This window comes from Condylura cristata, unplaced genomic scaffold, assembly GCF_000260355.1.
Source record: "Condylura cristata isolate star-nosed mole 26May11 unplaced genomic scaffold, ConCri1.0 scaffold00021, whole genome shotgun sequence".
Lineage (NCBI taxonomy): Eukaryota > Metazoa > Chordata > Mammalia > Eulipotyphla > Talpidae > Condylura > Condylura cristata.
The window spans coordinates 26,072,443-26,093,890 of NW_004567122.1; the positions used below are offsets into that span (position 1 = coordinate 26,072,443).

The 21,448-nt window shown below is 52.7% G+C and overlaps 1 protein-coding gene across 5 annotated transcripts in view; it reads right to left on the reverse strand.

The window, feature by feature from the left end:
- Positions 1 to 4,690: 4,690 nt before the first annotated feature.
- LOC101631133 (core histone macro-H2A.1) overlaps positions 4,691 to 21,448 on the reverse strand; it is a 77,886-nt gene continuing 61,128 nt past the window's right edge. For 3 of the 5 annotated variants that reach the window (XM_012727860.1, XM_004686739.2, XM_012727859.1), the window contains exons 6-9: positions 19,667 to 19,766; positions 13,221 to 13,310; positions 11,191 to 11,365; positions 4,691 to 5,444 (exon numbers count right to left, since the gene is read on the reverse strand). In XM_012727860.1, coding sequence (XP_012583314.1) covers positions 5,279 to 5,444; positions 11,191 to 11,365; positions 13,221 to 13,310; positions 19,667 to 19,766 — 531 coding nt within the window. In that variant the 3' untranslated portion in view covers positions 4,691 to 5,278. Of the gene's footprint in view, positions 5,445 to 11,168; positions 11,366 to 13,220; positions 13,311 to 17,876; positions 17,968 to 19,666; positions 19,767 to 21,448 lie in introns of those variants that run through there. The other 2 variants (XM_004686741.2, XM_012727861.1) reach the window with 2 other exon arrangements.

Here is a 21,448-nt window from a genome sequence, read left to right on the forward strand (position 1 = left end):
CTGGGGTTCAGAGGTGCCTCAAGGTGAGGGCCCATCGCCAGGACCTCGGTGGCACCTAATGAGGGGCTGCCAGGTTTCAATTATGCGCCCGGCCCTGACTCTGGGAGGTTTGACTGACAGCTCATTACCCTGCTGCCATTTTTGGGCAGTGGAATTTAATCTCCCAGATGGGAAGCCAATCAATTTGCCCATCTGCCGCAGCTGCGTCTATTTGGACTCAACTCTAATTTATTCTCTTCAGCTTAGGAAGCCGGTTTCAAGGTAGAGAAATATCAGGTTTCCCAGCCCGCCTGGCAGGGAGGGCCAGGCCCGGCTCGGCACCTGGGCAGGCCGAGGCGCCTGGCAGACTGTGGCGTTGCCCTGGTGGCAGGAGCCGGGCTCGTGCGGGGTCAGCTCCTCGCTGACCGCGTGGCGTGAGGACCCAGGCTGCGGTCTGACGCCCGTTCGCTGGAATCCCAGGCACCTGCTGAGCACCGGGCTGGCGGCTCTCCCGCGGGCAAGGCGTGTGCCACCTGCGTCCACGCGGGCCGGGGCGGGCTGTTGCGTGCTGTGACGGCGGCTTAACTTCCCGGCTTTAGACACAAGGTGTGGAGCGTGTCACTCCGGGACTGTGCACGCCGTCCATGGCGTGTGGTCACAAGCCTGAGGCGGAGGCAGTGACTGTTACCCGGCAACATGGGGACAGCTGCAGCAAGCCATTACTTGTGCGTGTGCCCGAGGGCGTGTCCACAACGCCCCCGCCATGTGGGCATGGGGGCCCAGCAGGCTCCAGAGGGCAGTTGGGGTGCTCCCCCCTTAGCACTCCCAAGGGACTGTTGGCAGAAGAGCCACATTCACATCCATGTGGACCCGAGGAGGCCCTTGGCTGTTCTGCAGGACACAGCCCATGCTGATTTTTCTGTGTGCCCCTTCGTTCCACACCCTTGACAGTGTCGGGGTGGCCTCAGCATGTGAGTGGGCTTGTGTGTGCCTGTGTGTGGGAGCAGCACGTGTGGTGGGAGTGGGGGGTGTGGGTGCGCCTGCTGGGGTGTGAGTTTGTGGGTGTGCTGCTTTGGCGGGGGCCGGGGAGTGGGGGAGAAAGTGTCCTCCTCGGGAAGTTTTCTCAGCCGCCTTCTCTGTTTGACAAAGCAGCCTGGCTGGGTTGGTTTTCAGGGGTCAGAGAAAGGCCAGTCTGTTTACACACCTTTGCTGAGGAGCATGGAGGGGTGGTGATGAGGGCCGGGATCAATGAGCAGTTTTATTGCTTCTCCTGTCAGAAGGGTCATGTGATGATATTATTTTGATATCTGGGCCCCCAGAAGCAAACACAACAGGCTGAGTTATAAATAAAAGAGAAGCCAAAGAAAAGGTGGCCTCGCCCCTGGCCATTGAGCGTCCCCTTTCTTCTCTGGGGCGGCAAGCCCCGCCCTCCACCCCACGCCCGCAGGTGGGTCACTGGAAGGCAGCACCCAGGCCAGCACCCAGATAACGCAGGCTGGGCTGCCTGGCAGAGGAAAGGAGGCTAATGAATACATGGGCCAGACCCCGGCCACCCCGCTTCTGATGAGGGGCGGCAGCACCGCCCGGTGACTGACAGGAAGTGGGATTCCCCGCTGCGCATTGCTGGCCAGCTCTGCGCTCCCACCCTCGTGCCTGGACACCAGGCAGGGTGGCACCCGGGGTCAGGAGGGGTGAGATTGGGTGACTGCAAATGAATGCCCCTTGCTTGTCGGTTTTTCCCTTCTTTCCATGGGAAAAGTCGGCTTCGTGGCTGCGGCTAAGTGTAGCCAGCTGTCCCTGAACAAGAGTAGGGAGGGAAGGAGCCTTCCAGATAATTAAATCCACAGGCTCAGCTCTACTTGCATGGGCCAGTGCTGACATGGCTACCAGTGGGGGTGCAGAGCCAGATTCTCAGCCTGGGAGACAGTGGGGTGGGTCCCTGCCCGTGGGTCCCTCCCCCCCTCCCCACTGTGGCTGAGAGGCTTACCTGCCATCCTGCCTCTCATCACCCACTGATTTGCCCTCTGGGCTTGGAAGATTCCAACCTTTCCTACAAAGTTCCGCACTCGGTTATCTGCTCGAAGAAAACCTCCTTGAACCCTCTCAGCCAGAGAGCAGAACGCCCTGCCTCTGAAACCCTGCCCATTTAGCAGGTGCTTCTTGGGGTCCCCTCCCTGCTGGACAAGAGGCAGTGCCTCGTGTGCCTTTGAGGGAGGCCCCTGATGCGAGGCTCCATCCATAATCACACCCCCTCCCCAGAGCCTGTCGGCCGCTCAGTTGCTCTAAGCACACGTTCCCGCTTGCCTGTCACCCAGGAGCTTGTTTATGCCCCTGCCCCACAGGCTGGCCAGGCAAGAAGGCCCGGGGGAGCCCAATCTGGGGGTGCGTGAGCCAGGGTCGCGGAGTCGAGACACTGTTAGTAGAGTCGGCCAGTTGGGTGCAAGGGCTAGCTCCACCGTGGGTAGCCGAGTGGTCTCAGGAAACAGGCGCCACGTCTGTCCTTCTGTCTGTGAAGCAGGGATGGTCTCCCGTCCTCGGAGGGCGGCCCCAAGTAACGGAGAGACGGGCACAGAGGCCCTCTGCGCGCACATATGGGTGCACGCAGGTTTTGCTGTCAGTTCAGTTCCCATTGGAACATGGTGCTTATCTTAGGTCTCACTCTCATTTAAAGGGGTGCACGGAGGAAACTGGATTCATCAGGGCGGAGCCTACTGCTGAGGGCAAGGATCTCTTCTCAGAAACCAGTGGGAGGGGTGTTCTGCCTCTGCGCTGCCGGAGATCACAGAACCGCATGCCCCCCAGCCAGGCGGGTTCTGCATGGAGGGGCGAGGGCTCTGCTTCCCAGCACTCCTGAAAGCCAGCCTCTGAAGCCTGCAGGTGCCCCCCCAGAGTAATTTCATTCGCTAAAAGGTCACTAGCTCCAACCTTGCCTTTTGAATGGAGGCATGCTTGCATTTCAAGTGGTTCTTTGCAATGATACTTTTTCTTCTTTGAAAGTAATGAGCTGTTTTCTTTATTCTCCCTCTAAACGTGAAGCTGATATCAGAGAGCAATCCTTGGTCCCAGTTTAGAGAACTGATGGTTCGGGATGATGGGAATCCCAGCGAGGGGCGGGGGCGTGGCTTTCTTCCCCTCAGCTTCACTGCAAAGAATTTCTTCAGTGAGCCCACATCTCTGGGGCACGATGCACTTGGATTATTGAAAGTTTAGAAACATTTGGGTTATTATGATAAATAATTCACACAAATCCTGACAAATGCAATTTATTCTTTTGTACAAACACGAGGAAGAGCAGAGGCCGGCTGCCCTCGCCTCCACTCACTCCCAATCCTTTTAGCGCCACCTAGTGTGGATCTCCGCTAACGACGGAGCGGCCTCTGGGGTGTTCCTTCGCCAAGGGGAAGGAAAGGCAATTCCCAGAGAAGCCACTTAAACCCCCTTTACATCTGTGCTTCAGTGTGGGTGCTAGAAATACCAGCAGGGCCAGAGGACTGTGTTCCGTGGCTCGGCGGAGTGCACGTCGGGGGCCTGTGGCAGCATCTCGCCTGTAGACCTGAAGAGTGCCCCTACGGCGGCCTCAGCATTCCAGCTGGAAATGGCTCTAATAACTTGGCCTGTAGGATGATCTCAAGGACAGAGTGACATGACGCCTGTGAGGGAGTGGCCCCCAGTAAGTGGTCCCAGTGATCAGAGAACACTGCCCACCTGTGCTTCTTGCCACCCGCACACTGAAGCTCCAGCCTGCAGGAGCAGGGCTTTAGGCTGCGCGGCGGCCCGGCGGAATGGCTTGTCCACGCAAACAGCTGGCGGCTACTGTTTCTGAGGTGCAGTCATCGTAAGCTGTCTCTCTCTGACCAGATGATGCCAAGCCAGCCTCTTCTCCTGCCCCACTCCCCTCCCCCTCATCACCCTTTTGGTCAAACTCCACTGAACCCAGCAAGGATGGGGGTGGGGGGAGGAGAGGGGATTAAGTCTTAACAACATGTTATGTTTAGGAGGAACTCAGAAAAGTCATCTTTGTTCTTTGACATAGGAGGAGATGCCTCTTGGTAGGAAAGATGGCTGCAGGGTGGTTAGGACTACTTTGGTTTCATTAACATCACTTTGGGGAGGAAAGATGATTCTTTATTTCATCCCCGATGTGCACCTTAGGCAAGTACAGTTTAAGGCAAAAGGACCCTGAAGTAAGTAAGTAAGTAGTGTCTGTTTTGCCAGCAGGGTCAGGCGATGAGTACTGAGCCCTGGTCCTGCTGCAGTCTGTGTAATCCACGTGCTGACCCTGGGAAGGCTGCAGCACGGCCTGGGCCTGGAGGGCAGGGCCTTGCCCCTGGGAAGCTCCCGGTACAGCCACCCACGTGGGAGGGCCGACAGCCTGGCAGGGGCCCTGAGTTGCCACAGCTTCATCTGACCAGGGGTCTGCCCTGGCTGCGAGGGGGCCCAGCCGTGAGCCAGCGAGAGGTCAGGAGAGCAGGGGGCCGGAGTATGCGGGGCTTGGCACCTGAGGGGCCAGACTGAGTGCCAGCCTCTCCCTGCTTCCTCATCCCGTCCACGATGTGGGGACCCGCCCCAGCCACTGTCACAAGGATGAAAGGAGAGGCTTTACCTGAACTCACTCCACAACCTTTTGGGGCTTCCTGGGCTGGGCTGCCCGACACCCCGCCCCGCCCCCATCCTGTCGAGACAGTCCCACTTGAAACATGTCAGTCACAGAAACAGTTTAACATTTTACTAAATCAGTTCACACAAATTCCAAATTGCAAATATAATTAAGGACAACAGATTCTGTTCTGTCTTTTAAATCTTTCATTTTCAAATCCATCATTAAGACAAAAAGTAAACAAAATTAAGTCTGCAAATTCATGATTCTTCTTGAGGGGGGGAAAAAAAAGGAACATTATAGTTAAAAGAACGCCACTGGGTGTACAATAAAGCACCACGACACACAGTTACAGCACGGGGCTTCCTGGATTCGGCCACACGGAGACACTGCCCTCCCGGGCTCTGCGGCACGCGGGTTTCAATAAAACAAAACTATAAAGTCTCCTAGGTTACACTACAGTCAGACACGGTCTGGAACACAGTGCTTGACAACAGTAATGCCAACTATCAGTGCTAACATAAAAAACATTTTAGAAGGTCAAAAACAATTAAACTGGAAACCAGAACCGTATTTTCCCTAGATGAGCGAAACTGAAAGTGAAAGGGCCCCACCTCCCGAGAGGCGTGAAGGGGTGTTTTTTCTCCCCCCACCAAAGTGGAGGTGGGAGACGCAGCACAGGCTGGTACTTAGTTCCTCGGCCTAGTTGGCGTCCAGCTTGGCCATCTCCTGCACGTAGATGCCTATACTCTCGCTGTCAAAAAGCACAAAATACACCGTTTTGATGGAAGAGGACATGGTTGACACGAAGTAACTGGAGATGGCCTTCAGGATCAGCTGGGCCGCCGTCTGCTTCGGGAAACCGTTCCTGCAGGACAGAGCGAGCGTTCAGAGCCGGGAAGGCCCACGGGCCCCTGCCCTCCCCGCCCCCGCCAGGAGGCCCTCAGGGCCAACCGGACAAGGGGGCAAGGCGACCCTGCCCAGAGAGTCGGCTCTGCGTACTTTCAGAGAAAGCAGGCACGCCAGGAGCGTTCTGAGAGGCCGCACAGCGCCTGTGTCTCCCCAGCCCCAGTGAGTGGCAGCAGCGGGCTCGAGACCCCACTCTGGCTCCAGGGCTCCGGCCTCCGTTCACACAGATAGGATGGCTGTGCCTCGCGTGCTGGCTTCTGGGTTCCCAGGGTTTTGGGGATGCTGTAGGCCTCCATGCCTGGCACACACCAGCCTGTAACCCCTCAAAGGCCAGGGCACTGGGGAGCTGGGGGTGCAGGGCAGCAGCTGCTGCAGAATGGGCGCTACATTCCATGAGCAACCATGTCCCCTGCTCCTGTGTGCCAGAGTCTGTTTCCGGGCAGCACTATGGCCGCAGGGCCTCTGTGACTCAGGACAGTGGTAGTAATGTGGCAGTTTGTCCTGGTGGGCACGACAGGGGCTTGGGAGCCAGTGGCCTGGATTCAGGTCCATTATTGCTCCAGCTGCCAGTTAAGGATGCTGATGGGAGAGCTCATGGGGATTTCTGTCCTTCAACAGGTCTGTTCTCGTCAAGTCTGTGCTGAGCCTGTGGCTGCACTGGTGTCTGGGCAGCGGCTGCCCTTCAGGCTGGGGAGCTGCGAGCAGGTGAGAGGCTTTTAAAGGTGAAAGATATAGGTTCTTAGGGCACTCTACCTGGTTTGCGACGTGCTCGTAGGTTCTCAGCTACTACAGCTTGAAGAGCCACACTCAGTTCTAAGAGCCCAGAACATTCCAAAGCCCAAGAGACACCGCTCTTGAGACATGTGACCAGTAAGGGCTCCGCCCAGCTTGGCGAGAGACCCCCTGGTCGCTTCTGCATGCTTCAGAAGTGGAGCTCGTTCCCAACAGACGGGCTCACTTAGGGCATGTTCCCACCCAGTGAATGGGGAGCCTAAGCCAAATCGTGGGGTGTGACCTTGAGGGGATGCTCCTCTACACACAGCACCGCCTGTTGGGCTGGTGGTACAGAAGAGCTTGACAGCTTAAAGGGTGTTCCCTGGGAGCCCCTTCTACCACCAATGGGGTGCCTATGGCCGGGGACTGGGGGACAGCACATAGGAAGAAGAGCTTTGCTGGAAAGTGGTAACCCCTTACACCATCCCCACTCTGGGGTCTGCAAGCTTAGTCTGGGAAGAATCTGCTCTTAGCACCCCAACAACTATTTTATAGGGGCACAGAGGGTCAAGACGTGCCTGAAACCTACACCTGACGTGCTGCTTCTCAGGGGCCTCCCTCCCGTGTATTCTGGAGGAATGGGAACACCTGTGGGGAACTCATCCATTGTGGGGTGCATGTCCATGCGGGCATAGTCACTGGAATAAGGGCCCATTCCGAGTGTCTTACAAAGAGCAAGTGTTTATTTTCCAGCAGTGGATACAGCTGCTGTCCAAAGGACTAGTCAGATGACAACAACCCCATTAGTTTCATCTCTGGTGAGAAAGGTATGAGGAAGTGGCAGGAGCGGGGGACCCAGGCCAAAGGAAACCCCGGGGCTTCTGGTTCCTCTTGTGGACTCGAGAAAGGCCTTGGGGTCCTCTTTCCCAGCCTCGCTGCATAGGTGAGCTGGGCTGGGGGCAGGTCTGCAGAGCTTCCCTTCAGAGCAGCCTGTGGGGAGGGGCGGTGGGAGCCCATCTTCTCCTGTGTCTGCCGGGCCTGGCCCACAGGCCCTGTGGGCTGGGTGAAATGTGGTATCTGTCCTGCTGACTCAGAGGCACACCGGTAACATGCCAGTGTCCTGCCCATGTCCAGCACATCTGCACCACAGTGTAACCATGGGCGACGGGTTTTGCTCTGCCAGGGAACGCTCTGACCTGTAGTCAGACACAGGTCCTTGGCACTACCATTTGAGAACCACTGTTCTGCATGTTGTCAGCATGCATTTTATAACCTGATCCAAGGATTATCTTCTGGCTCAAAGGTGGAGAAAGAAGTGGGGGAGAAAAGCAGGGCCCACAAACTGGATTGCTACCAAAACACAGCCGGTCTGGTCTTCTCCTTTAAGTTTATTTCCATAAAAATTCCTTGTTGCCAAACCCACCCCCGTCCTTGACAGCCACAGCCTGAAAGAGAAAGCCAGTCCGAGACTACAGCACGGAAGGAACAGAGCGAGAGACGGCAATCCTCGTGCTCTCAGGTAGGCCCCAGTGTTTCTAGCAGCCAGTCAGGACTGTCGGCAACTATAGGGAAATGAGCAGAGAGGCTTTGGCTGGGGAGTCCGCCTCTCTGCAGACAGACTCTCAGCAGGGCAGGTCAGGCCACGGAGCCACAGGCCGAGTCCCCAGCCTGTCTTCGTGCAGTGGCACGAGGCATGCAGGGTGGGCTGCGAGTGTGGAAGAGGTAGTGCAGAGAGGACACGCGACCAGTCAGAAGTGGAGGGTCTACAGGGGTCTTTCTAAGGCTCCCTCCACGGAGAGCCGGCCCCCGGCCCCCACCCACAACAGCTGTGGCCGGAGGCCCGCTGCCATCACTGCAGGACCCCTGTGCCACATTGGTCTGCACCCCAGGGAGCTGCTGCCCAAGCCAGTAATGCCAGGACAGCTGACACGGCCAGGGGCATCCTGCTCATCCCTGTGGTGTCTTGCCCAGCTCCTGGGCTGGTTGGTTCCCTCACTAGCTGTCAGCCACAGTCAATTCTTTGTGTTTCCTGCCCTGTGACAGTCATTCTGTCCTCACCTTCCCGTTGCTACCTCCTAATCCAAAGGTACCTGTAAGGATGCTGCTGGCCTCAGAGATGGGGGACTCATATTCTCACTCAGCCAGTTGTAGCACGTGCCTGGAGTTCCTCTACGGGTAAGTTTTAGACTTTGACCTATTTTGTCTCAGACAGAGGAACAAATTGTTTTCCCTGAAGTTACTCAAATTATGTCTGGAGCCTCAGTTTCCCTGAGCTCTTGCAAGATGCCCCAGTGGGCCATCTGTCCACTCCCTCTTGGGTCAGCCTGCTCATGGTGACTGAGGGCTATTTACACTGCTGCTCGTCCTCCTTCCTGTCTGGATGGCAGAGATTCTAGGCCCACAGAGGCGACCACCCAGAGGGGTTTCCGTTTCTCTAGGGATCAAGCAAGCATCCCAAGAGGAATCTGAGACAAGAGCCAGCCTGAGCCCGGGCCAGTCTACCTAGCCCTCTGCACTGTAAGGGAGGTGGGGGCAGGCTTGGGCGATGTGGACGAAATGGCCGCCAGCCCTGTGTGAATCTGATTTCCCTTATGTTCCACCCCTGGACCTTTCCACTTTCCCACATGGCATTGAGTAACTGCTTAATTGAAGTAGTATTAGCCATAAGACATGTGAGCCCAAGAGGACCAGGCCAGCAGAGGCCTGAACTGAGAGCACTGGGCTCCAAGGTGAAACTCAGAAAGGGAGGATTGATTCACCAGCACTCAATACCGCCCCCACAGACTTTGGCCCCTAAACATAGAGCAGGGCGCTAGAGGAGCAAAGCTAAAATACCCAGTCTCTTGCCTTTGTTATTAGATTAATGAATCATTGTCTTAACTTAGTTTCTGTTCTAATGCCCATAATTAGGGACAGCAGGCTGCTGTACCAGTCAGGGACTTCCAAGATTCCCCAGAAGCCCATCAAGTGAAGTGTGTGCAGGCACTGTGGTGATCCTGCACACAGCGGAAGAGGTGGGTACCCCTTACCAGCAGGCTTAGTTCCACGCACTCAGCAGAGCTGAAGGGAAGGACCTGGCTCAGGCTCCACAGGTACCAGCTGTGTCCTCAGGTGAGTGACCTGACCCCTCTGGGCTTCAGTGTGTTTGTGGTGCTCCCCTTGGGCTTGTGAGCGAATGCAGGTACAGGGTTAGCACAGTGCCAGGGACTATGCCTGAAAGGGAGGCTTTCCTTTTAAGAGTATAAATTTAAACTCTCTAGGCAGAGTCTAATCAAAGCCTCCAGCTAGCTATTCCCTTGAACACGCCTCTGGGGTGGGGTAGCCGCCTAATGCCAAACAGAGCCGGGGGCTGGGGCCATCATAAATACTGTGGCCAAATGCCCAAAGGCAGGATGTCCAGATGCCATGGGTGGTTGCCCCAGGCTGGGGTTATACCCCGGGGCCTCGCTCACCTCCAGTGGCCTTTCAGCTGGGCTCACGGGGCCTGTGGTCACTCTCCACGTGCCAAGATACAGAGCCGTGGCCGAGTGAAAAGGCAACCACAGCTCTTTGCCAACACATTTGCATTTATATTAATTCTAACATGAGTTTTACGCTGGAGACATTGGATGCCACAAACAAGCGGCTTTACTTCCCCTTCTAAAAACCCACTGAGATTTACTGGCCGTCTCTGGTGTGATCCCGTTCTTTACTCAGGAAAGAAGGCAGCTGTTGCGTGGGTCTTCGGGGTGAGGTCTGTCTGGCAGATGTGGGGTTGTGCACATGTGCTTGCCCTGGGCACGCCGCTGCCTTGAAAGCTTCCAAATGATTATTTTTTAAAACTTCTTACTCATGAAAAATGTAAATAAGTTGGTAATAACAGATGCTCTTTTTAAAGGAATTACTTTTATGCTTCAATTAAAAATTTCCCAAGAGCCATAGGAAAGAGCGTGAAATTATTACCTCCAATAAAGGCTCCTATTGCTTCTCTCTGCGGAAGCAGCTTTCATCAGAGTAGATCAAAGAGGGTCCGAGCGCTAATTAACAGACCCGAGGCCCGGCTGTGGGCAAGGCCGCCCGAAGCCCTGCTCACTGATAAGCAGGCCTGTGCCAGAGAGGTGGTGCATTTAGCGGAGGTCACCTCTGCGGGAGGGGTAGGAGCTGGTCCCTCCGCTGAGACCAAGCCCCCTTTTGTAAAAACTGCTCTGGAGTTGCTCCTGTACCATGGTCCCCAGCCCCAGAAGCATGAGCTGCTCTTTGGGTTTTCATTTAAAGTTTGTTGAGTTTTGAAGTGATGTGGACGCAGTAGCTCTCTTGCACTGCATGGTGAAGTAGGGTGCTGGCCGAGCCTCGGGTCCCGCCTCACAGCCCTGATACTGCTTTGGTTCTCCAGCTTCCTTTTGTGCATGAAACAGCACAGAGCACTCAAAGGAGGCAAGGCCGCTCATCACAGGAGGAGACCACACTTGCACTGGGCCCACCAGCACGAATCCTGAGGGGGACACGAAGTCTGCCACCAGACTTAGCTGCATTATAGCTCTGTCCCCAAAACCTGCTTCTGAGTGTCCCGTCACTGAGGTAAGGGGGCACCTGTGGCTCTGAAGGGCAGTTCTGTCTTGGGGGTCCACAGCTCCTGGTCTGTCAACGGGCACCGTAACCCCCAGATAGTCTTAGGGTTGTCTTGGAAATGGAAGGAGCTCCGAAAAGGGTCTTCCTTCTCAGGGTGTAAATCACGAGTCTCTAGAAGGATCGCATGATGCCACAGGGCCAGCCTACAGCACGGTAGCTGCCTGTGTCCTGGGTCTACCCAGTCTGAAGACACCTGCTGTTTCAGCCAAAGTGCCCTGTGGTTCCTGAGCTCCCCCTCCTCATGGCTGAACACTTGCACTCTGCCCTGCCTCATGCTTCCAGCCTTCTGGACGAGAGCAGAGCTTGTGTGTCAACTCTGTACTTTCCCCAGGTACGGGCCCAATGTACCCACAGCTAGTGTGCCAGCAGGCCGTGAGTCCTACCTGCCACTGCCGATGGATGGAAACGCGATGGACTTCAGCTTCTTATCATCTGCCAAGGCCAGGCAGTTCTTCACCGTCTTTTCCAGAAGTTCCTCACACTTGTCCACACCCCACACTGGACTGTTACAGTGGATCACAAACTTGGCGGGCAGGCCGTGGCCTGCACTGACAGCAGCTGAAGGGGGTAAAATAAAAAGTGAGTTCTCCCTCTCTGAAACCACTTGGTGTAGGATGCCACCAGACCCACCTCCCGGGACCATGGAGCGTGTCTCCCCGGACTCTGCACCAGCTCTGTCCAGGGAGACACAGCGGTAGCTGTCTGCTGGGCTGGGCTTCCAGCCTAAGAGTGAGCTGGAACATGCTTGCTGAACCTTCTCTCAGGGGGATGCCAGGTCTCACCCCTTGAAGGGTGGTGCTGGGATGCAGCGGCACCCCCAGAGACTTCAGCCAGTATTATAGCCAGCTCTGCTCCCAGAAGGCAGTAGTCATACCACCTCAACCATCCAGATGTGTCAGAATGTTAGCTGCCTCAAGTTAATTGCCTTTGGGGTCTCCTACCTCCTCTCCTCAAGTGGATTCATGTGCAGATAATTATGATGTCTCTATAAATCTCCCAGACACAGTTCAGGACCAACCTATTAGGAAAGCCACCCCTTTTAATGAGCGGCTAAGCAACCCGACTGGCGTCTCTGTTGCCTCTTCTAACAGCTCCTGTTTAGTTCTGACGGAAATATTCTTTTTTCTAGGAAGGAGTCTTGTTTTTCCAACTAGACAGCTCCACAGAGAGCTGGGCCTGGCTAAGTCTGCTCTCAGCATTTACTACTTGTCAGTGTTGGGTCTTCTACTCAGCAGCAAATTTAACAAGTTGGCCAGGATTCCTGTCCCCAGAGATGCAATGCCCAGGTGGTGTTAGAAAGTAGGAGCACAAAGGTAAGTGGCAGGGGCTTTGCTGTCTGCTACACAGGAGCACCAGCCTCACCTCCAGGGCCTGGGTGGTTATGCCACACCACTATTTATAGTGTTGCAGTGACTCTTGCTGCTGCTCACTGACACATGCGGGGAGGTGTGGGACTGGACTGGGTCCACAAGAGAGACCTTCCTAAAGAGTGAGTACCCCTGGGAACAACCAACTCACCCCACCGTGATGGCATCTCGGGATGCCAAACCAAATGAGTGGACTTGGGGTCCTGCGTTCTGTAGTATCACAGGGGATGTTGCCTCAAGAGACTCCGAAATCTCTCTGGGCCCGGTGGCCGGGGTGCTGCTGAGAAGCCTGAGGGAGGGGACTGCGGAAGTGACAGATCCTGGTGGCCAAAGTCCATGGAGTCTAGGGGCGAGCAGGATGATGCCCGAAACCCAGCGAGAGTGACAGCTTGCCTCCCGTGAGCCCCAAGGTGACACACGTGCATATCTGTTCCTGGGGGAGATGGAATCTGATTTTCAACAAGTACCCCAAGAACGCAGCTTAGGAGGTGACCCCCTCATGGAGCCGCTGACCTCTTGGGAAATGCAAAATTAGGAAACTCCCTAATACTAAATAAGAGCAGAATCACCAGACAAGTAACCGGGGAAAAGAAGGTCCAGATCTGAATGTGCTGGCAGCAGTTCCAGGGAGGAAGATGGACAATCACTTACTCCTTCCCTTATCTGGGAAGGTATAATTTGCAAATGATAAACTGTACATTTTTTCCAATAAAAGCACATGTGGTTGAAAGAAAATTATTAACTTGCATCTCTCTTAACAGTGCTACAGAAAACTCTATCATTATCTTTAATTCTCAAGTCTTAAATTTGCCAAATCTGGTTTCTTTAATGCCTTCAAATTTGAGGTCTATCCTCAAAACATTCAAAATGCATTTCTAGGAATAAAAAATGGGAAGGCAGTTCCCCCAACAAATGAATAGACTTACCTGCACCTCTGAGATACATCTGCCTTGCCATTGGCCTCTGACTTCTAAGCCACCTCATAAAATCATTCCCCCAGTACCGCACGGGCTACTCATATCAGCTCCTCAAGCCCGACCTCTCACCTCCAGCTACTTCCAAGGGCCCGTTCTTTTTCCGGAGTTCCAGAACAGCTTCCACAAACTCCTTGCCACCTTTCTTCTCCAGCGTGTTCCCTAGACAAGGACAGCGCAAGGTCAGACTGCCATTTTGTGTCTTGGGGCACACACAGACACTTAGCATGTCAGGTGATTACGTACTTCAAATGATCTCACCAGCTAAATTTCCATACCATTGCAAAATAGGAACTAAGCCTTGGCTGAGTCAGAAAAGTGAAATTTAGAAGGGACTCCTCACCGGTTGGTTATCGCTCTGGCTCTGCCGAGCTGTCTGTGCTGCCCCTTAGTGACGGGTGACTCAGGGCGTCCTGGACGGGGCCAGCGACGCGCGAGGAGCATTGCCTGTGCTTTGCAGGCATGCCTGTCCTCTGCTTTTCATCAGCATGAGAAACCAGATGGTGCTGGCTTTCAAGGCGGATGCCGCCCCTGAATTTTCTTTTCTCTAGGGGAACCCCCAAATAAGGAGGTTTTAGAAGAAGCATACCATGTTCCCATCAAGCAGCTAGCTCTTGGCAGCAGGCCCAGGAGAAAGTGTTCAGATCTGTCCACCTTTGGACCAGCAGTTTTACCAGGCTTTGTTCCTATTTTGCAGCTCTGGTGTCATATGCAAATACAAAAAAAAAAAAAAAAAAAAAGGCCTCAGACAGTATGACAGTATTTCCGTAATCACACTAATGATTCCTAATCATCTTAGATAAAGGAGAGCAACATCAGAAGCAGAGCTTAAAGATGAGCTAGTACTATGTAAAAAGCTCCAGAAGAAAGATTAACTCTCCAGGAGCAGATTTAAAACAAACACCATGGGGTGGGGGGAGGAGCATTGTGTTTTCTGATTTGGGGTAACCTGGAAGTCAAGATCCCAAACAAGATTAATACCACTTAACAAGTTTGGGTCAAACATCTCAGCGACAACAGCATCCTTTAAAGTTTAACCAAAATGGGGTCTGTCTTCCTTAAGCTCTGATTCTTCAGTTTTGCATATTTTAAAGTACTTTTCCTCGCAGAGGATAAAATACTCCCCTTAAGATTCACCGTTTGTCTTGGAAAATTCAAGGTGCACCTGGCATAGTCTGGGTCGGTCAGGTGCAGTGGGAGGCACCAGCCCAAATTCTCTTTGGAGTCACTGGTAATGACTAGGTCTGGTTATCTCAGAGAAACCTGCCTCCCTTGGTTCTAGAGGGGTCAGCTAAGCCCAGAAACTATCTGGAAGAAAAAGCAGACAGTCTGGGCACTGTCACAAATAAGACAGAATCACAGCTAGTGGGAGACAGTGCCTGTGAGTCACCCCAATGGAAGAAGTCCCGGGTGCATAAATGAATGTAACCCCAAGGAAGTGCCGGTTGAGATAAGACCTGGCTTTGAGAAGGACCATCTGAGGGTACTTTTGGCGGGCCCAGCATCCCTCCTCACTGGCCCCTGAAGCATGCCCCCATTCCTCTGCCTGTCTTGGAAAGCAGCCAGGCAGGCTTTAACAGACAGGTGGCAGGAGGGAGAACATATCCACTCCAGAGATGCTGCCCTGCTGCTCCATCAGCCGTGGACTTGGGTGAGAACTCAGCATCAAAGAAAGCAGCTGATGGGCTTGAGAGGGGGCCAGGCCGGGCCAGGCTAGGCTCAGGGGATCCTGACTCAGTTCCACCCCCCAGAAAGTGCAGAAAGTGGAGGCCTGGAGGCTCCAACCCAGGTGAGACCTGAATGCAGGTTCACCTGAAACAGGTTTACGTGGAGAAAAATGGATCTGCAGGGCTCTGGGCCGCACCCCACACTATGCTCACTGCACTGTAACCCATTCTCCAGCTTCAGGGAGAGAAGCATGCTCCAGGCAAAACTGTTTTCAGTCCTCATTCTCTATCAAATCTACTCCTGAGGGAAAAATGGGAAACTTGAAAGGTCAAGGGGAATTAGTATTATATTAACATTACAACTCCTTTCTAAAATAGAAAGTATTTCCTAAGAAAATGGGCTGATTTATACTTAGTATGTATAATTACACATCAATAATAATCTTAGGAAGAGTGTTTACTTTAAAATTTTATGATTTTGTTTTACTTAAGTGAAATTTGCATGTCACACTGAACGCATTTCCCCAACTTAAAAACTGAACCTTAAGGTTGCAGGCAACCGGCCCAGTCAGGACTGGGCCTCCACACACACTTGTATGCACATGTTCATGTAGACACACATGTACTTTTTAACAAGAAACAGGCCCATGTCGGCTGTATTGTCAACACTCAATGTAAGACTCTTGCTTTTAGGCTTAACTTCAGGGTTAATAGTAAAGCAATTGGCTTATTTGCCCCCAAGCATAAACATGTGTTACTCCCATGAGAACAAGGACATTATTTCATGCTTAGAAAGCAGGCATAAGTATCAGTGTTCAAAACAGCCTAAGCGAAAATTTAGGCTTGGACAAATGTCAGGCTAAGCCTGTGGTCTATTTCACTGTTAGAAAGAACTTCGGATGGGTAAAAGTTAATCACTGGGGCTAAGCATTCCTGCACTCGCATTCCTTCTTCCAGCAGTCTCGGGACTCAGGAATTTACACCAAATAGGAGAAATGCAGTGATTATGTCCTAGCTTCCTCTTCTCCCCTCTCGCAAAGTGGGAGCTGGAACCAATTGACACCATGTGCAAATCTGGTTCATCATCGTTTTGGTATTGTAAGAGCTGTCTGGGGTCAGTACTAGCTTGGACTGGTTCACCGGGCAGAAGGAGCGCGGAGGGCTGCTTTGGAAGACCTGGGTTCTGGTTCTGGCACAGTCTTTGCTCCTCAGCTAGTTGGGGTGTTTGGATCCACTGAGATTTTTTTCAGCTGTGGCAGCGTGAGTGAGCGAGGTTCTGGGAATGAGCCAGAGACCCAACTCATAGTCACCAAGATTAATCATGTCCGTCAGTGGGTTGAGGGCAAACAGGTCAGAGGGAAAAATAGCAGCACTGTCACTAATCTAGCGAGACCAGGGCCCGTCCAGTGTAGGACTGGGCACGCCTGGGAGGACATGGTTAGCTCTGACGTCACTCCTCAGCTGCCTGCCGCCTCCTCTCAGAGCCTCCAGACCTACCTCCTGGCAAGACGCACCAGGCTGAGCCGGCTCGGCTCTCTCCTCTCCTTGGGTCTGGGGAAGATACTTAGCCCAGGCAGTCTCATCATTTCATTTGAGTCTTGGCTGCCAGGATGAACAACGTCTTAGTCACTACTGGCAGAACGATAACCCCTTAGCTACTTGACTATGTTTCTTCAAAGAAATACTTCCCTTCCATCATGTTTTCACTTGGTTAAGAACAGAGCGCTCTCTTAAATGGTACGACTTAGAAGTTCTTAAACACCTTCAAAATCTTGTGAAAGGGGAGCTTATCTTAATTGCCAACAGCCCGATTTCATTTTGTCCTGCAAGCCTGGCAGATCCATTTTCTACCCACTTTCTATGTCCTATATCCAAAAATGCACAGGGGAGCAATTAGTTCAAGCTGCAGTGGCTGGGCAGCCTGTGACAACAGGTTGCTAGTGACAGTGAACACAGCTGGGCAGTCAGACTGTTAACACTGCCAGTGTCCAGGACACTAGGCACACACTGATGGTCTCACCCCTCAAGACACTTCACTCCTGCACTGGTTGGGAATGACTCCATTCTCTTGGAATGTTAGTTTTTGAATCTACACTCAAGATGCTGCTCTTGGGACCAGCACCTCCAGGGCAAAAATCATAGACACACATGAGATTAAGACCATACAATAAGCCCCAGCCATGAGCCACGCACCGCAACGTGCTCTGCTTCCATTACTCAATGTAATTTCAAGTAGGGAAACTGAGGCAACAGGGAGTTCAGTGACTGCCCAGTCCCACCACCAGTACATGGCAGGGCTAGGACTCAAGCCTCAAGCTCCCACAGTGCTTCAAACATGTTTGGCTTTTTTTTTTCCTGCCATCACACCTGGATGCCTCTCTGCCATGTAAGTGCCTCAGCCTGTTCTTCAGGCAGGGCCCTACCTGTCACTCTTGCTCAAGTCTAGAGGCGTAGCCTAGGCACCTGAGAATTCTCTCTGCCTTGCCCACATGCTCAGCTACCTAACATCAAAAGCCAACTAACACTTTCAAGTCAAGTCAGCTGCCAGGGAACAGGACACCTTCTGGGTGGAAGAGAGAAAATTCCCAAAGAATTTCCCTATGCAGTGAGATCATAAGGCCATTTCCAGGATGGACAGGCTTCTGACAGAGATGTTCTGGAGGCAGAGACCTACGAGCAGACATCCTGCGTCTGGTCCACAGAAGGCCTGGAAGTGGTCTCGGATACCACTTAGCCCATCAGTCTAGCCCCCACCCCCTGCCATCATGTGGGAACCCAGTCTCCAACAAAGCTGTGCCTCATGAAGCAAACGAAGAAATAATGCAGAATGAACCAGATTCCAAACCAGAAGTGTGCCCAACTGGGAGCTGCAGGATGCGCCCTGGCTGACAGCTAGCAGTATTGCTCACGTCACCACCTGGGGACGGGAGACCTTGGGAAGGTCAGGACAGCTGGAAGTGTGAAATGAATGCAGCCCTGCATAGCTGTCAAGGATCAAGCTGTCTGCGGCGGCCGACTGACCATGCACACACACACTCGGCAGCACCCGGCTAGGCATTACCTACTTCACCACCGGTGTAGAAGTCAGTGTTTGTCGGGTGAACGACAGCATCACTGTCGATCGAGGCAATGTCAGCCTGTACAACTTGCAACTATAACAGGTAAACAAATGTATATCAACTGTGTTGGACCGAGACCCACGCACAGGCACATTCACTAGCGCCCCAATGGCAGGGCTGGCCTACCTGGTCGATTCCAGTATTTGAGCCCAAGGGGCAATCAGTCCACGGAGTGTGCGCACATGTGGGTGGGGGTGAGGAGAGGAGGAGGAGGAGGAGGAGGAATATTAAACGTGACATGTTTAAATTAAACATTTGAATGACAAGTCCAAAAAAAAAAAAAAAAAGAGAAACACACATGAGATCATTTCCAAAGGTTAAAAGAAATAACGAAACAACGAATGCCCATTTCACTTCGCAAACGCCTGTAAAACTGGCACCCCACTGAGAAGGCTACTAAAACATGGCATCTGTTTTTAAAGAAAATGTGGACTATCAGGCCAACCAAAACAACCAGTTTCTCCATTTTGTTGGCAGCACTGAATATACAGCTTTGATTTTCATTCTTGTGATAGTCATCATTCGGTCTCCCTTGGGGGCCATCTCCTGAAAATGAGCAGGTCATGAGCAGAGGCGTGCCTTTAATTCCCCTCCTCGGTGCGCAGAAAGCGCTTTCCCAGGCCCACCTCTTATTCTAGCCACTCTTACTGCTATATTGCTTACATAGAAGATGTACTTTGGGTAAGAGTCCTGCTTTTTCTAGATTGTGGTTGTTGGGTTTTGTTTGCTTGTTTGTAAATAACGTCTCTGTATAAACTAGTGGGAAAACAAGTTCTACCAGGGCATTATTGAGTCTCGGTCCCCCTCTTCTCACCCCGTGTTGTTCCCAGTCATGGGCCGGGCCTGGATGCTGGAGTGAGCGCTTCTGCCCTGGGCCAACGAAGATGAGAACAGCCGGCACATGAGCAACTGGGTGAGCATCGGACACCAGGCTGCCTTGCTGGGCGCCTGTGCCGCCTGGTCGCACTGGCAAAGGCTCACACCTACAAGGACAGGAGCCTCTATTGTGGTTCCTCTCTGCGAAGAGGAAGGCACAGACTGGGAACCTGAGACCACCTCGATGCTCACCCTGGCCGTCCCCCGGGGCGGGGAGACATACGGCTTGCGAGGCAGGGGCAGACTTCTCCTCTGCAGGAACGTGCTCAGAATGACATTCTGCCCTTCTGTTTAACATCACCCTCTAGCCAAATGATTCACATAGTAGGTACTCAGTTATGTGCTGTTTTCAACTGTATAAACAAAATTGAAGTGACAGGTGGTGGTGAATTTGGGAAAAACCAATTTGCTGGTCCATTAAAGACAGTTTAATGGCAGATTGATGCAGCTTCATCCCCTCCCTTTTCAAGTAATTTCTAATGAAGGCCTAAATGGAGAAACTATCATTTTGTAGTTACCTGAGATTTTTCAGTTCTAAAAACAAATTTTAAAAAAACACATTGAAAAAAATTCCCCCCCAAGTAACCAGCAGTCAGTTTAATTGTTATGGAAGAGAATTTAAACGGCAGTGCATTACAAACAAGGAGAAGTGGCCAATCACGCCAATGAAACAGATTATTTCCCATTTGGAATGGCATGGGGTAGGCAGACGTTTGGTCTCTGCGCATGAGGTCATCATCTTGGATTTGGGAATTTGGCTTAACCATCTTAAGTTTCAGAAGATGAAGAGCCTAAATTCTGGGTTCCATAACTTTTCATCTGACAGCTGGCGGTGCCAAACCCCATCCCCAATTACCTAGGTCATCTTTAAGGTCAATGTCAGCATTGGTAGGATTGATTATGGCCTCCACCTCAAAGCCGGCTAAATTACTGATTTCACTGTGAATAAGGTTCAGCTGAAAAGAAAAGCATGAGGTGGGAAATAACAGGACAGCTGGGAAGTCACAGAGAAGTGAGCCATGGGACATAGATAAAGGGCAGTGGGCACAAAGGGGGATTGTGGCGTCGTTGGCTAAAATGAGTCCATTTCAGACAAGACTCAAATGCCGCTTGGGATGCCAAACCTCAGCTAGACTGAGGCTTCAGAACTGCTGGGTGATGCTTGGGCCAAAAGGCAAGCATATGCCACACTGGACTGGAAAAATGACTTCCCTTTACAAGAACTGATCTGAGCAGCAAAGTAAAGCAGCTGTCAGGATGCATTACTGGGCTGGGGGTGGGGCCTGTGGGTGTTCCCCTTCTCTGAGTGTCGGGATGAGCGAGTTCTGCTGTTTGAGCCAACCTCCAGTGGCCTGGCATCCTCCCCCATGTGTCCATGGGTCCTCATGCCACTGACTACTGGCTGGCTGGCTGGCTTCCCTCCCTGGGGTTGCAAGGAGTGAAAATAATCTGTTACTGAGTAACATCTGATTTTACCTGCCTGTCAGTCATAGAATGCTGAAGTTCTGGAAAAAACCAGGGAGAGAAACAGTAATTCTCTGGGCAAAACAATGTGTCCTTTCAACTGTTGTCGGCCTCACTCTGTCATTCAATGAGTTGAGTGTCTTCCCTACATTTTAGCAATGCCCAACCAACTGGCCCTGTGTGAAGACCCCATAAATGGCCTCCTCCCCCACTGTTAATACACTGCCACACGGGCCTTCAGTCATATGGCACCCTAAATTCTGGACACGGCTGTCGGTGGGGGCAGGGAATGGGCTGCCCTAGGGCCTCAGTCCTGGGTCCACTTCCCCTTCCTGCTTTTAGGAAGAAGTGCCCATAGCAAAGGGGACCACACAACACTCCATCTCTGTGGAGATCCCCATTCTTCACTGTCGGATTCCAGAGAGCAGCAGGAAAGAGCATCATCTAGCAGCCTGAGGAGCTGGTGCCCAGCACCACCGTGACCCAGGTGGGGAGGCCCTGCAGCCCTAGGGGCCAGCCAGTGGCAGCCTTTCTTCAGGAGAGCGCCCCAGGTGGGCTACTGCAGACAGTGGGAGGGAGGCTCTTGGCAACTGAGCTCCAGTCTCTGACCTCCTGGGGCCAAACATTTTGTTGGACACCAAACAAAAACCTGACACACTCTAAGCATCAGAAAAAGAAACATTTCTGATCTCGAAAATGGGGCCTACTTGGACTAAGTCACCCTTTGTGAAAGCGCAGTTATAGAAATAAAACTGTTCTTCAGGACTCTGGCTAGGCCCTGCCATACAGCAGTGGGCCTCATCTTTAGTTAGATTCAAAGAGACACAAAGGACAAGTTTCCTCTACTTGAACTTTCTGGGCAAAGGTTTCCAGTGCTACAGGCTGATACAGGAGTCGCCACATCCCTATGGAGGAAGCACATGTGGGTAACCTCACACTGCTAAGCTCTCAGAAGCTGAGACACCAGATGTCAAGGCAAGAGAGGCAAAAAGAGACAAGCACCAGGCCAGGGCTCTACCTGCCATGCCCAGAGGAGGGTGTTGGTGGGCACAGACTAGTGTCTCAAGTTGACCAGTCAGTGTTTGGGGCAAGGGAAACGGCCTGATTAGGACATCATGTACGCACTGCATCTGACTTCAAGGCAGATGCTGTTGATGAAAACTCAAAATGTGGT